The following is a 14,654-nucleotide window of genomic DNA, read 5'->3' as shown; positions in this document are numbered from 1 at the left end:
ATGCAGCCCATGTAGGTTTGCCTGGCTCTTTGTTTTGCTTCCCTGCTCTCACTGCTGCCGGCTGCCTTAACGCTTCTGAAAACAAAGGTAAAAGAAAGAGAAAAAGAAACATAATTGTCACTGCTGTAACTTTTGCTTCGTTCTGAACACAGTTTCAGAGCAGGAGGGCTGTAAGTTGCCTTTTTTTGTTTGTTTTCTTAGCTATTCATATGTAAGCTGTAGGGGCTGTTGCGTGTTGACTACTTGAGCTGTCTCTTCTTCCTATCTGAGGCTCCAAAGGCCGTGTGAGTACAACGCCTGTCAGGAAACAAGCAGGGTGGAAAGGAGTGTGCCTGACTCTGGCTGTCATTTCCACACAGGCAAACTGGAAAATGATTGATGGAAAAGGTTTATATTTATTTGTTGTTAAAAGAAGAATCTTTTACTGATGTGCTGAGAGGAGGAGAAGGGAACCAAGTGTCTTGCCTCTGCTATGGATTTAGTGAGGCACTCAAATGCCAGTTTTATAAAGAGCTGTGAATTACATCACAATGTGCTGATCTTCTGCTGTTGTTCCTCCTGGCTTCACTGCCCTGAGCCAGGCTTAGGTGCAGCCACCTTATGCTGGACACACTGAAACCTATCTGCATTTCCAAAATCCAAGGTACCATGTCTTGATGTTAGAAGAGAAGAGCATACTCGGCATGAACATGTTAGGGTGGCTCAGTCCCAACCACTTTCAAAGAAAGATCAATAAGCAGCATTTTAAAATATTGTTCTGTACACTTTCTGTCTCTGCATAACACATATACAGTTATCATATTTGTCATTTTACTTGCTTAATAATCTCCATGAACAAAAGTTAGTGCTAGAGACATAGCTATTCTTCAGCTCTTCGTTTCCATGGGCTTTTTAAAGGTGAGACTTTTGTAGGGGAGAGAGGGTAAATAGGGAGCAAAAGGGGCCAGCAACCAAAATCCCTCCTGAACAAATTGCTGTGGTGCCAAAACCACATTTATTGTTATCGGAGGCAGCTGCCTGCCCTCTCTTCACAGTTCTATTTGTGAACTTTTGACGGCTATAAATGGAAACACACGCTGACCAGAAATCACCACCAGTGCTGCCTGAGACTCCTCTCTCCCGACTTCAAAAGTACAGTGACATCTAACATGTAAGCAGCCTCAATCACGTCTGCTCTCCATATTAGAATCGATTGATTTGTTTTTTTTCCCTCTGGGAAATGGAGTTGGGAAAACATGAAAGAAAAGGAAGAGCAGCCTTAGAGGAAAAGCAAATGGTAAGATGTCAATAAGTGTTTGTTATCCTATTTTATGGTGGGTTTGTTGTTAATTTTTTTCTAATTTAATGATAAGAAAGAAAGGCCAATCAGCTCTGGTACATATAGAAATATATTCCTCCTTCCTTTAACCAGTGACCTTGAAGATTAAAACTTAATTTTGTATTGTAAATTAATTATGATGACACGTTTATGTGAAAATTATAGAAACTTGTCAATGCATTTTATGAGGTGCATGTGAAGTGCAAAGACTGCCATCTAGTTCAACAGTGACTGTAGTTTTCTCGTATTGTTTTGAAGGACTATTTCACGTCTTTGCACATTACTTTTCACAACTTTAAGTCAATAAATGAAAGAGGAAATCATTTGTCTTCCTCTGGATCTTACTGAAATGAAGTGTGAGCAAAATAAGTTATTAAGAGAAAATGAAAACAGTCAAAACACAGTTTGTTGGTAATTAGTGTAGGCTTGAAACGCAGTGTATAATGCGCCTTGCTTAAACAAGGTTATTTTTTTGATGTCATGAAAAGGGTATTTCTTTATTGGCTTGGCACAGCTGTGAAGAAAGATGGCCATTATTCTTGTAGAAAAACAAATTAGCACTGAATTTTTTAGCACTTACCTTAGATAGTGGTGGTATTGCATTGGTTTGGGTTTGTAGTGGGACGGTGATTGATTTTGTTTAATCGTGATGTTCGTCTCTGCTGGCCTTGTTCAAGTGAGACTTTGAAAACTTGTGTGTTAGCCAACAATTTTAAATAGGGTACATTGGGTATGAGATCCGGGAAGTGCTGAAACAAAATAAGGACTTGGCCTTAAAATACCTTTTCTTTTTTAAGAAGTATCTGAAAGAGCGCTGCTGAAGCTTCGATTTGAATTCATAGTATGAATATTATGTTTTACTTGTATTTTTTTTTTATCAATACATTAACATTTTAGACAAAGACTTTGTGTGTATGGTTGATACGTAAAATATAAGAAAAACTCTTTGTAAGTAAAAGCAGTTACAAAACTCACAAAAGCTTCAGGAAAACATTCAAAGAAACCTTGAAAATCTTATTTTAGCTTGTGTGGGGAGGATGCATAGCAGTGTAATTAGATAACAGTATTATCTAACTGCAGGTTGCATCCTGATGCACGAAGCATGCATCAATCTTCTGATGACTTTGTGGGCATCATTTACTAATTCAGACAGTGGCAAACTGAAGTAAAGAGGAATCCCGCTGACCCGAGCCATCTTGATGGCTGTCAAGGCTCTGTGCTGGCAGCAGAGGAATGCCCTGTCTTGATGCTCATCCCTCCTATGCCTCAGTCTCCTACCAGCCCAGTCTCATCCTTGCCTCCATCCCCTTCCTCTACTGTTCACCTTGCCTGTTTAGTCTTAACACTTTTCATGAAGACTGACAGACAGATTTCACTTTGTCCCAATGTTTTTCCTGCTTTTGCACCTCCTAGGCTTTTATTGATTCTTCCCTCTTCTGTTTGTTACATACATACGAGTTCAATATTTGAACTCTGCATGGCATCACAGTGTCAATCTGTGATACAGACACTATATGAGCATGTTGCTGATATCTGTTCTCTTATTTAACTTCAATATGACAAATGCTTTAGGTATTTAACATAGGCACTGTGGAGTATTTGTTTTCATTCTTATATCCTATAAACTGGATGATAATTTACATACGTATAACTGGATGACAGTTTGTATTTTTCATGTATCATAGGAGCGTAGGATAACTCAGGTGTGGAGGGGCTTCAGGAAGTCTCTACTCAACCTCCTGCTTAAAGCAGCTATGGAGTCAGACCAGGTTTCTCAGGGCTTTAACCAGTTGGATGTTGAAAACTTCCAAGGTTGGAGGTGGTATAGCCTCCCTCAGCAGCCTGCTCCACTGCTGGGCCATTCTTAGGGGAAAAAACTTTTTTCAAAATCTCTCATTTCAATTTATGTCTATGTCCTGCTATCATCTCCTGCCTGATGCGAAGATCCCTAGTTCCATCTCCTCAGTAATCTCCCACAGGCACTGAAATTGCTATTAGATGCCCCCAAAGACATCTCTTCGTGAGCCTGAACGAAACAAGCTCTCCTTATGTGGAAAAATCTCCAACCCCCACTGTTCTGGTGGTTTCCACTGAACTTGCTTCCATTTATCAAAGTCTGTCTTCTACTGGAGAAATTGGATGCCATATCTAGTGAGTGCCAAATACAAGAAGGGTAATCCCTTGTAACCACTTCTTTGCTTCAGTTGTGCTGTCTGTAGCATAGTACCCCACTGTCACCCTTGTTGGCCTCTCCACTGATCCTGACCCACAAGCTCTTGCCAAGCACTGTTGCCCAACCATACATGAGCTTCCCACATCCAAACTACTTCTTCACATGGAAGAATCCTCTCCTTCCTTCCTTAGCTGTCTTTCTGAGGATCTTCTATCCAGCCATTTCAACGCTATAGTCATGTGATCTATCTTACCACATCCTAGTTATTTTTGCAGTGTTACAGTTTTGTGACCAGAAGGTTGAGAGAGGTGATTCTGCCCCTCTACTCTGCTCTTGTGAGTCTCCACCCAGAGTACTGCATCCAGTTCTGGGGCCCCCAGTGCAAGAAGGATACAGAGCTGTTGGAACAGGTCCAGAAAACTGCCAGAAAGATGGCCAGAGGGCTGGAGCACCTCCCCAAATACAAGGACAGGTTGAGAGACCTGAGGCTCTTCAGCCTAGAGAAGAGAAGAGTTAGGGAGAACCTAATAATGGCTTTCCAGTACCTGAAGGGGGCCTACAGGAAAGCTGGGGAAGGATTTTTTACAAAAGCAGGTATGGCTTTAAGCTGGAAGAGGGTAGATTTAGACTAGATAGCAGGAAGAAATTATTTACTGTGAGGGTGATGAGACACTGGAACAAGTTGCCCACAGAGAATGTGGATGCCCTCTCCCTGGAAGCATTCAAGGCCAGGCTGGATGGGGCTTTGAGCAACCTGGTCTAGTGAGAGGTGTCCGTGCCTAGAGCACGGAGTTGGAACTAGATGATCTTAAAGGTCCCTTCCAACAGAAACCATTCTATGATTCTATGTATGTTTGTGTGCATGTAAGATAAACCTTGGTTTTATAAACTTTGTAAGAAACATTTCTACCTGCTTACAACAGAACAAAGACCTAATCCAGTCTGTATCATCCTGAAAATATTCTGATCGCAGATTTTCCATTAAATAGCTACTAGCTCATGCTCAAGATATAGTGCGTGTCACGGAGTTAACTAGATCTATGCCCATGACAAGGGGGCAGTAGTCCCCTGGCCTTCCCCGGTCCCACAAAAATGAGAAGGAAATGAGAAAAGGGATGGGGAGATGGGAGCTGGGCTCAAGGAAGGAAAAAAAACCAACAGCAACGATCTATGGACGAAAACTTATTTTACTAACTATGATATTGGAATGCAAGATAACACAATATAATACAATCTAATTGAAATTAAAAAAAGACTAATAAATCAAATGAAATAGGAGAGAGAGAGAGTTCCTGAGACCAAGTCAAACCTGAAAAGCTTGGAACGGCTAGGAAAGCGCCCTCTAGCACGCACTGCAAGGCAGTAAGAGACCGCCCCGCCCGGAAGGGCCAGATTCCACGACTTCTGTAATGTATAGGGACAGGTACCCAGAATTGGAGCATTAACACTTTAACTCCCAGTGCACTACATGATGTTATGATGAGGAATACTGAAAACCAAAAAACACAAAACCATGACAGCGCCTATTTAGGATAATCTTGCAGACAGTTTTATTAACTAGTATTGTAGGTTTATATTCACTACTTTCTGTGGATGAGATAAATAATATGAAATTCTCTACCGCTTCAGGCTATTTTACATAATATTTGTGGAATATCTTGTTAAAGAGTTCTTGTCTTTGCTTCCTGAAGAAAGATTCTCTGTCAGCCAGAATCCAGAAGAGATTCTTAGTGTTGAGGTGGCTGTGGAAATGGAAGATAATGTAGGTCCTGTTTTGTGACAGGAAAATGGAATGACTCACTGTCAAATAGATTGGCCTAAGCAGATGAACTGAATTTTCCTTTTTATAGTTTTTGCTATTAGAAGAGCTCAAAAAGACAGAATAATTCTAGCATTTCCATATTGGATTGACAGCTTTGCTCAAAATAGTCTGTTTACATTCAGAAGTCCTCCTCCATTAATGCATATTGCATCTGTTATTTGAAAAGATTTTAATTATATTTCGCACTTGTCTGTTTCCTATTTGACCTCACCTCTCTTCATTAAAATGTAGCACGTTAAGTATTGCATTTAAAATGAAGAGAGACTGAAGGAGCTGGGAATGTTCAGCTGGAGAAGAGGAAGATCAAGGGAGACCTCATTGCGCTCTATAACTTCCTGAAGGGAGGTTGTAGTGAGCTGGAGGTCAGCCTCTTCCCTCTTGTCATTAGTGATAGGACCAGAGGGAATGGTTTCAAGCTACGGCAGGGGAGATTCAAACTGGACATTAGGAAGTATTATTTTTCAGAAAGGGTGGTCAGGCACTGGAATGGACTGCCCAGGGAGGTGGTGGAGTCACCGACCCTGGGGGTGTTCAAGGAAAGACTGGATGTTGTGTTGAGGGACATGGTTTAGTGGGAGCTATTGGTAATAGGTGAATGGTTGGACTGGATGATCTTTTAGGTTTTTTCCAACCTTGGTGATTCTATGATTCTATAAAATAATATGTATATCGGTATGGTAACAGGGAACATTCAGTCTTTATACTTTAGAATGCATCATAAGTTGTTTTTTTTTTGTTGTTTTTTTTACTTTCTCAATCCATTAAATATTGATAAAGATAATCATGTAGAGGAAATAAGTTAAATCAGATGCCTGAAAATAATGCTTGAAAGGGCACTAAGATAAGCTTTTGGATGTCAGCATGTACTCTGTAAGAAAGGACTGCAAGACTTAATTCAGAGAAGTATCATTTGCTTTCTACAAAAAATGTGTAGAGACAGCTCAAACAGGATGAGGCAGTGTGGATCAAACCCATCAAACTACATCAAACAATCGGTATTTTTACATCATTAGCAACAAATGATCCAATCCCTGCCAAGATCAGGTCCTCTCTGTGGAAGTGCTGTGGTACAGACTCCTCCAAGGGGATGGTCCATTTCCTGAGGTTTACAACTTAAAGGAACCCAAATAGGAATGCACTGCTTAGTCAGAGAAAGTTTAATATGTTTATAAATTTAAATAATTCCTGTTCATTTCTTGCTCTACAGGTAGTTTATGACCTCCTCTTGTAGTTGTCATGCAGACAAATTCAGTAGTGTGAACCATCATCCTTACGGCGTTCTGTGCTGCCATGTGTCAGATTTCAGCAGCCTCTACTGTAAGGGAGGGTCGTGGGAGGCATTTTCAAATATCTTTGTGCTTTGAAGAGCAGGACTGAGGCTTTGCTGTGGCTTTGCAGAAAGAGACCAATGAGATCCTAATACAGGATTATTTATATCCTGTATAATATTGATTTCAGCAATCTCCTCTCAGTGTGCAGGTATAATGAGAAGGCTGAGACTGCATTTCAGCTGACAGCATCAGTGTTTCCTGAAGAGAGGTGAGGTGTTGCTGCAGAAGTGAGGACTGCTCCAGCAGGTGATCACCATGGAGGAAAAACTAAACTTGAAGGCTGCAAGTAGCAGCATATTTTTATCACTATTGATGTGACATTACCCAGGACCAAAGCAAGTGAGAAGCACTGACTGCTGGTCTAGCCTCTGCTCTAATCCCTGACACTTAGCTCTCAAACTTCAGTTTACATTACCTTTTCCTTAATCTAATGCCAATCATGCAGAGGCATTGCTAGAATGCATGAAGTGGGCTTTGGATCCTTCAATGGAAAAAGTTATCTTGGAGAGGTGTCGCCAGTGCATTTTTGGCTGGAGGTTCTATGAAACAGTACCATGCAATCTCATGCAGAGATTCAGGAGGAGAGGGAGCAGATTCCTGCAGAGACTTCAATGTGATGATGAAAGAGGCTTCTTAGAAACAATAACCTTTGTGTATTTTAACTTTTCAAAGTGAGGAGAAGTGTGAGCGCCGTAACAGCTGCATCAGCTGCTGCAATTCAAATGACTGCATTTTGAGGAAGGCAGCAAAAAGAGAAGCATCAGCACTGAAGTGCAGTCTGTGCTGAAGGATTAAAACAGTTCTGGAAAAAGGTTTCTTGGTACTCGAACTCTTGTATTCAGTACCACTGAAAGATTGAAAGATTGATCTGTCCTTAAGTTTGGCTTGGTCCTTGCTTCAATTATGCTGTTTCCAGATATTAGTTTGAATATAGAGACTGTTACTGAGAAAAATAAGTAGTTTTCTGAAGATATCCCTCAGGAAAATGAGATTGAGTTGTGGGTGACACGTGGGAATTGTTTGCTGTTCACTGCTTCTGCTAGCATTGATGTTCAGGATGGATGCTAGGAGGAGCTGCTTCATTAGAAGGACCCGCTCAGCATAAGAACAACCATGGAATTTGTGGTCTGTCCATCCTGTGAAGATTTCAGGATTCGACTGCGTGAAGATATGGCTGACTAGGCTTTGTTATGGCGTCAGTCTTGCTTTGAGATGGATGCTGGACTGAGTCATCCGTTAAACTATCTCCCAAACAACATTTCTTGCATTCTTCTATTTTGAAGTGGCACTACTGTGTTTCTCAGGAAACATGATACCAACTTTCTCCATCTACAAGGCACCTTTAACACATTTAACACCGATACAAGATGAGACCATCCTCATCATTAAGTAGTCCTCGCTCTTCCAAAAAATAAAAAAAGTTACTGCTTTCAGTTCACTGCCCTTTAAATTCCGAAAGTACTCAATAATATACCACTGGCATTAAATCTGTTACTTTGATGTTCTTGGAAACAGAACTACTTGACAATGAACGGAATAAAAGGGAACAAGTGAGTCATGAGAAAGGGCAAAAGAAGATGGACCTTAAAACAGGTCCATCCCATATTTTGGGGCAACCAGCAGACCAGTAATAACGTGTTTCCATGGTTTTTTTGGATCAACTATGAAAGGCATAATATTTCAATATGTTTCATATTGTCCTCTCTGCATATAGCATTAAATTAATGATTATTAATGACTACTTCTCAAAATAAGTTCCCTAAATGCACTTCAAACATTTAGTCTAAACACCTTAAGCAGTATGCCCAGAAAATAACACCAGATTATTCTGAAGGACAGTTATCAAAATCTCAGGACATCTGTTCTGCTTGTTTTTGAAGTAAGTCCATTGTTGTGGCAACAGTGATGCAGTGGCTCCATAGGTATTTTTCCAAAAGAGAATGAATTAACTTTATCAGGACATTTTATCAAAAATCTTCTCCAGAGAAGGCAATAGAGACTTTTCAATTCCTTTTCCTCTCCCTCTGCCTTTCCCTTTCTGCTCCCCTTCCCTCTGCCTTGTGATTATGAAAGTAATTGTTTCCTAAAAAGATAAATGGAGCTCTGCTGGTAGCCCTCATTTCCTAAGACCATCTAAAAGTTTTGATTGCTGTTTATTCTATGTTGGAGGTAAGTATTATCCTTACTGCCTATATTCTTCTGTATCAGTGGAGCAAAACTGTAGCTTTTCTTTCCTGGGTAGCCTTCTGAAAGCGTGCTGTAGGATCCATCATGATAGGACCTTTTTCTTGGGCTACAGAAAGTCACAGGAATGTTTTGGTGTGTTGAGGGTTATTGCAACACCACACTGCAAAACATTATTGCATGGCCAAATCTGCACACCTGCCTTGATGTGGGAGTTGCAAGCTTTCCATTGTGCTTCCGAGTTTTCACAAAAACTTATTGTTCATATCTAAATGTTATTGCATTTAATTTACTTATTATTATTATTATTATTGCTTACATGATTCCTGTGAGATAGCTGAATTATCAAATGTCTACTCCAGCAGTAAATCTACATCTTTTCTTTCCTTTTCCTTTTCCTTTTCCTTTTCCTTTTCCTTTTCCTTTTCCTTTTCCTTTTCCTTTTCCTTTTCCTTTTCCTTTTCTCCTTTTCCTTTTCTCCTTTTCCTTTTCCTTTTCTCCTTTTCCTTTTCCTTTTCTCCTTTTCCTTTTCTCCTTTTCCTTTTCTCCTTTTCCTTTTCTCCTTTTCCTTTTCTCCTTTTCCTTTTCTCCTTTTCCTTTTCTCCTTTTCCTTTTCTCCTTTTCCTTTTCTCCTTTTCCTTTTCTCCTTTTCCTTTTCTCCTTTTCCTTTTCTCCTTTTCCTTTTCTCCTTTTCCTTTTCTCCTTTTCCTTTTCTCCTTTTCCTTTTCTCCTTTTCCTTTTTTCCTTTTTCTTTTTTCCTTTTTCTTTTTTCCTTTTTCTTTTTTCCTTTTTCTTTTTTCTTCTTTTTTCTTTTTTTTGTGGCAACCCTGGTGATAGATCAATCTGACTATGTTGTTTTAAGACAAGACTGATCTTGTTTCCATATCATGGTCACACCGAACACCTTCTGCATTACATATTTCATTCTTAAGAGTTGACTGGTAGGTTTTCCACACAACTGATGGTAACAAGCAGTACAGACTGCAAGATACTTTCTGATGGCATTTTTGCTACATTTGTCACTATCTTGTAGGCTTATTAGGATTAATTAAATATAGATTCAGCTGGTGAGTATCCATTTTTGAAGAAAAGGGATAAAAGCAGATTTTTTTGAATTTACATGAAACGTTTATTTTGCTCAACAAACGTCTATTTTAGCTTGTTCAGTATCTTGAAAAGTGCAAAGCAATAGATTGAAGATTTCCTTGTCTTGAATTATAAACGAATATATTGGTGCTCCAGAACTGACATATTTACTAAACTTAAAAAAAAAAAACACCAAAAACTATTTGTCTCCATGAGACGGAAATTGGATCTATAGCATTCTATCTTTGCTATTTCATGTTTTCTATCTTAATCATAATGAAAGTTTGGAAATCAAGCAAGGGGAAAATGATAGGGATTTTGAAATGCTTTATTCTTAAATGATGTGAAATAAAATAATTGGATTCACTTGAGCCACTTACAATTGAGACTTTTGGAAACAGCCATCAGAATTTCTTTCCATGTTCAATGGATTTTAAATTGTTTTCATAGTGGTTTCATATGTCTCATAAAAATTTACTGACAGCACATCACCATTTTACTGCTGCTTAAATATCTCTGTTGGTGGTGATTTTACATAATAAGGAGTCTAGAAAAATAAATTAGATTTTCAGCTCCAAGCAAGAGCTGTGCCATTTAATATTTCTTAAGTGCATCTTGAAATATATCCAGATCAAAAGCCAGAACTAAGTGATAATCAGGCAAAGAGATGGTAATTCTTGGTAAAACTTCTGAGCCGAAACTGAGTTCTCTCTGTCACTCTGAGACAAGAATAGCAAAATACAAGTATTTGTCTTTAAAGTCCCAGCAGAGAAAAGGTTATAAATTTTCCCTCTTTTCTTTGATGGGTAAAATTTTCAGTGATGTTATGAGGCTGATTTCAATTGAAAATAGAGCAGTTTTCGTTCTAGTTCTTTATTTGCAATCTATTAGGTAAACTGACACTGATATTTGCATACATTAAAAAATTCTCAAGAAACTGTCAGTGTTTTATTTGTTGGGAGAGAAGAAGTGAAGTCAAACAAGAAAAGTTAAGGGTTTTGGTTATTTGTTGCAGGGTGGGTTGGTTTATAGTGCTTTTTCTGGGACAGAAAGTCTATAAGTCTATGTGCTGAGGGACTGCAATGATAAATTATTCTTGTAGCCAAGTTAAACTACAGTTCTTCCCCCTTCTAAGGAGCAGAAGTCAGGGCTGAGGGGGTTGAGGTTGCCAACCTTGCCAATGACTTGTGGTGACTCAATGCTGCATCATACAATAAATTGCCTGGCGTTTTCAGGAGCTCTTGTATTTATAGCTTCTAAGAATCTAGTAGTGAAAAAAAAATTGCACTTTAGGGTTTGAAAATTAGGATTATCTGAGCAAATTTAATTTTCCCTTTCCTAAATGTTATGACACAAATGTCGGTAACAGGATTACAGACTATTTCTTTATTCTCAAACAACGGTTCTGCTTATGAATTGCATCCAACAGCTACATCTGGATATGATGTGATCAAAACAAAACCATGATTGTCTTCACTAATTTTATAAATAAAATGCAGTAAAATGAAACTTCATATATCATCCTTCTATTTCCAGCTGAATGTTTTTTACCTTTTTCAGAGCATGTGTTTCCAGTCAAATGCTGAAAACACAGGCCAAATGGCTGAGATGTCAAAAGAAAAGGAACAGTGACATTTCCACCCTCCCACGGGATGCCAATCAAAGGGATGAGTTGGGAAAATGGCTCTATGCACTGCTAAGCACTCTGAGAAATCTTCAACTGCTGGAAGGGTCATGGTCAAGGCCCCTAAACTAGGGACATGGTCGAGCTGTTTCAAAACGTGTGGATAGTAGACATTATTTAGTTATTTGCCTGACTGCAATAATTAGACCACTTGGCTCCATGGGAATGCTGTGAAGGGCTTGAGTACTGCAGGTGTGAGTGTCGTGGAAATGGATTTCACAGTGGTCTCTGCAGTGTAAGGCTTGGGAGGGGTGTGAGATCAAGCACTGAAATATTAGGATGTGCTTTGATGGTTAACGCTGATTGAGCATACAGCATGTAACAATTATTATCACAAGCTTCTGAAAATTTAGAACTTCATCTTATTTAAAATTTTCAGCTTAGTATTCTGAAAACACATCTTTTTCCTATTCTGCATAAATTTCTCAATAACAATTCTTGATGGTAAATGCTTGTAAGGGCAGAATTACATACATGCTTGTTTTGTTGTATATTGTAGATTTCTTGTAGAACTCTATTCGTCTAGGAAATTGCTTATTGTTAGTATTAACTTTCCTGTGTTCTGCTTTTACTGTTTCTCATATGAAATATTACAGATTTAAATGTGTCCTCATTAATGATGCAGGAGAAGGTTAAAATATTTTGGTCGTCTTCATTTAGACCTAAACAAAAATAACTTGTTCCAATAGGATAATGTTCTCTAACATAATGTCATTTGCATAGAATGTGAATAATGGGTAATCAATCTTAGGGATATCTCAGGCAAGCTGTAGCTCAGCTCTGTAGTTGTTTGTCTTCTTCCTAAGTGCAGAGATATATCATCGTCAATGGATTGTAGCTCTCTTGATTGTAATGTCTGTGAGAAGGTACAACTTCTAAACAATTATGCAGCAGCTTCTATGTAATGCAAGAATATATCAAATATTCATTGCATGTGAATGCTTTAGGTGGTTAAGTCAATGACCCCAAAGAGATTTATGTCCTTTTCAAAGCAGGTAACCCATTTTAATCAATGTCTGAGGGACAGATAAGTTTCCAGTAGCTAAGCAGATAATGGAAGTATTTGTAGAAGGATGTGTAAACAGAGATGACAATCTGTTTTGAAAACCAGTTTTCCCTTTCATAGCTGAATCTAGAGATATTTTGAAGTACTATTAGGCGTTTCTATGTTCAGCACAACGTTTTTTGTGCTCGAAAGAAGAGACCATGACTTCCTTCAAGTGTGGCTGTAAGAATCTTGCCTTTCTGATGCATGTCCCTGCCATATTTGCTTTTTATCAGGAATGGATGGGAATTGTGAGGGAAATTTTAGTGCTCAAGCTTACTGATCATGGAGTGAACTGTCAGATAATATTCAGGATTCAAAATGTATTCAGTTTGGAAAGCAGGGAAAATGCAAAATCTTTGTGTTGTAGTAAAATAGTAATTATCTTTGCATCTTCATAAGGATCATTAATATTGCAATTTTATATGATGTATGGTGCAATTTCACCCATGAATCATCTACATCAGAGCTTCTTAGCTCAAGGTTAAGAGCAAATATGTAACCAATGACTACTCGTCTCAGAGAACAAGCTATTGTACTCTCACTTCTTCATCTGAATTCTTTGTAAATGTCATTCAAGTCAATTTCAGATGTTTATTTTAAGCTCCTATTGAAAATATGTATAAAGAACCCTATTTTATATGATCTTGAAGCAATCTTTAGAAGACTGCAATCAGTTCATTTTTTCTTTGAATTCCTGACTGAACACTCCAATTAATTGTCTAATTAAATGCATACTAGTTTAAATGCGTGGATTTTATAAGCAAACTATTCCCATATAATACAACTTATGTGTACTAACATGTTATTATGTTTTGAAGCACTTTTAATGAAGTTTTAAATTTTAAATTGCATCATAAGTTTAAGATGATTTCCTTGTTATTGCTTTCATGCTCAAGGAACATATCTGACAGAACAGTCATCATAAAGTATATTTATGCTTGTTAGCTGTGTGTTAACATCAGTTGTTTAGAAAATGTTGTAAAGACCAGTAAGGTATCATGCTATTAATGATATTGGAGCTACTAACTCACAAACAAATTGAAATCTACTTTTTAACATTTAAAAATAGACACAGAACAACCATTTAGTTCTTGGGGATGGTTATTTGTAGTAGCCTGTTATTTTCAAATTTGTTTCATTTTATTCTCGTGTGCTAAGTTTACATTTCTGATCTGTCAGTGCAATGCTTCATCCAGCTCTGCCCTTCTCTTGCTGAACAGCAATGCCATAAAAAAAGTCATACAGTGAGAAATACCTATGCTTCTGGGTGTGCTCAACAACACTTGTCTTTACAATGCAGCATCAGAGCGTTCCTGATCGGGAAATGTGAGCATGTAACACTTGATCATTAAATCATGAGCTGGCTTTGGGCATCAAAGGGGCACTTTGATATTCAGCTGGGCCAAGGCATTAGCTCCTTTAGACAAGCAGTAGTAGTAGGACATCATTGTCCTACATTTAGGTACACGTGACTTTCCAGGTTCTGCAAAATACTGGACAATGAAAGGAGGAAGAAGTGCTGACATTTGAACCTATGAGCACTTCTGAGGTTCTATTATTAGCTATTCTGACAAGCTAAACTGCTCTTGGTGGGAACTTCAGAACCTAGGTATTTTATGGTGCAGTGGGCCAGTGAACGGTGTGCTATAGGGAAAACTACTGAGGTGGGCCTCGGAGGCATCTGTGTAGTTGTCAGCACTGCAGCAAGATGTAAAAACTGTAGTAGTAGTGGCTGAATTATTCTTGTTGCAATATATACCACAAACGTTCTAGCATTGCAGCTGTAGACATTAGAAAAAGCCTGGGAAGAAAGCTGTGCAAGAAGGGAGAGGTTGGGAGCCCTAAAAATCCATGTGAGAAGGTGGTGGAAAAATTGGTAGAAGTCAGAAATGGGAGAAATGAAAAAAAGGGGAAAAAAGTGAATGAAAACCGAAAATGAATAAAAACAGTATAAGAGATGATGGGATGGATAAATAAAAGGAATAAAATTAAACAGTAGAGAACTAAA

At 38.5% G+C, this 14,654-nt stretch overlaps 1 protein-coding gene across 10 annotated transcripts in view; it reads left to right on the top strand.

Moving 5' to 3' along the window:
• MLIP (muscular LMNA interacting protein) overlaps positions 1 to 14,654 on the top strand; it is a 96,612-nt gene continuing 81,958 nt past the window's right edge. For 4 of the 10 annotated variants that reach the window (XM_085217896.1, XM_085217895.1, XM_085217894.1 and 1 more), the window contains exon 1: positions 1,075 to 1,276. In XM_085217896.1, coding sequence (XP_085074022.1) covers positions 1,220 to 1,276 — 57 coding nt within the window. In that variant the 5' untranslated portion in view covers positions 1,075 to 1,219. Of the gene's footprint in view, positions 88 to 1,072; positions 1,277 to 14,654 lie in introns of those variants that run through there. The other 6 variants (XM_085217900.1, XM_085217899.1, XM_085217902.1 and 3 more) reach the window with 4 other exon arrangements.

Source organism: Meleagris gallopavo, chromosome 2 (assembly GCF_905368555.1).
Source record: "Meleagris gallopavo chromosome 2, MGAL_WU_HG_1.1, whole genome shotgun sequence".
Lineage (NCBI taxonomy): Eukaryota > Metazoa > Chordata > Aves > Galliformes > Phasianidae > Meleagris > Meleagris gallopavo.
This window is presented reverse-complemented; position numbering and strand designations above follow the sequence as displayed.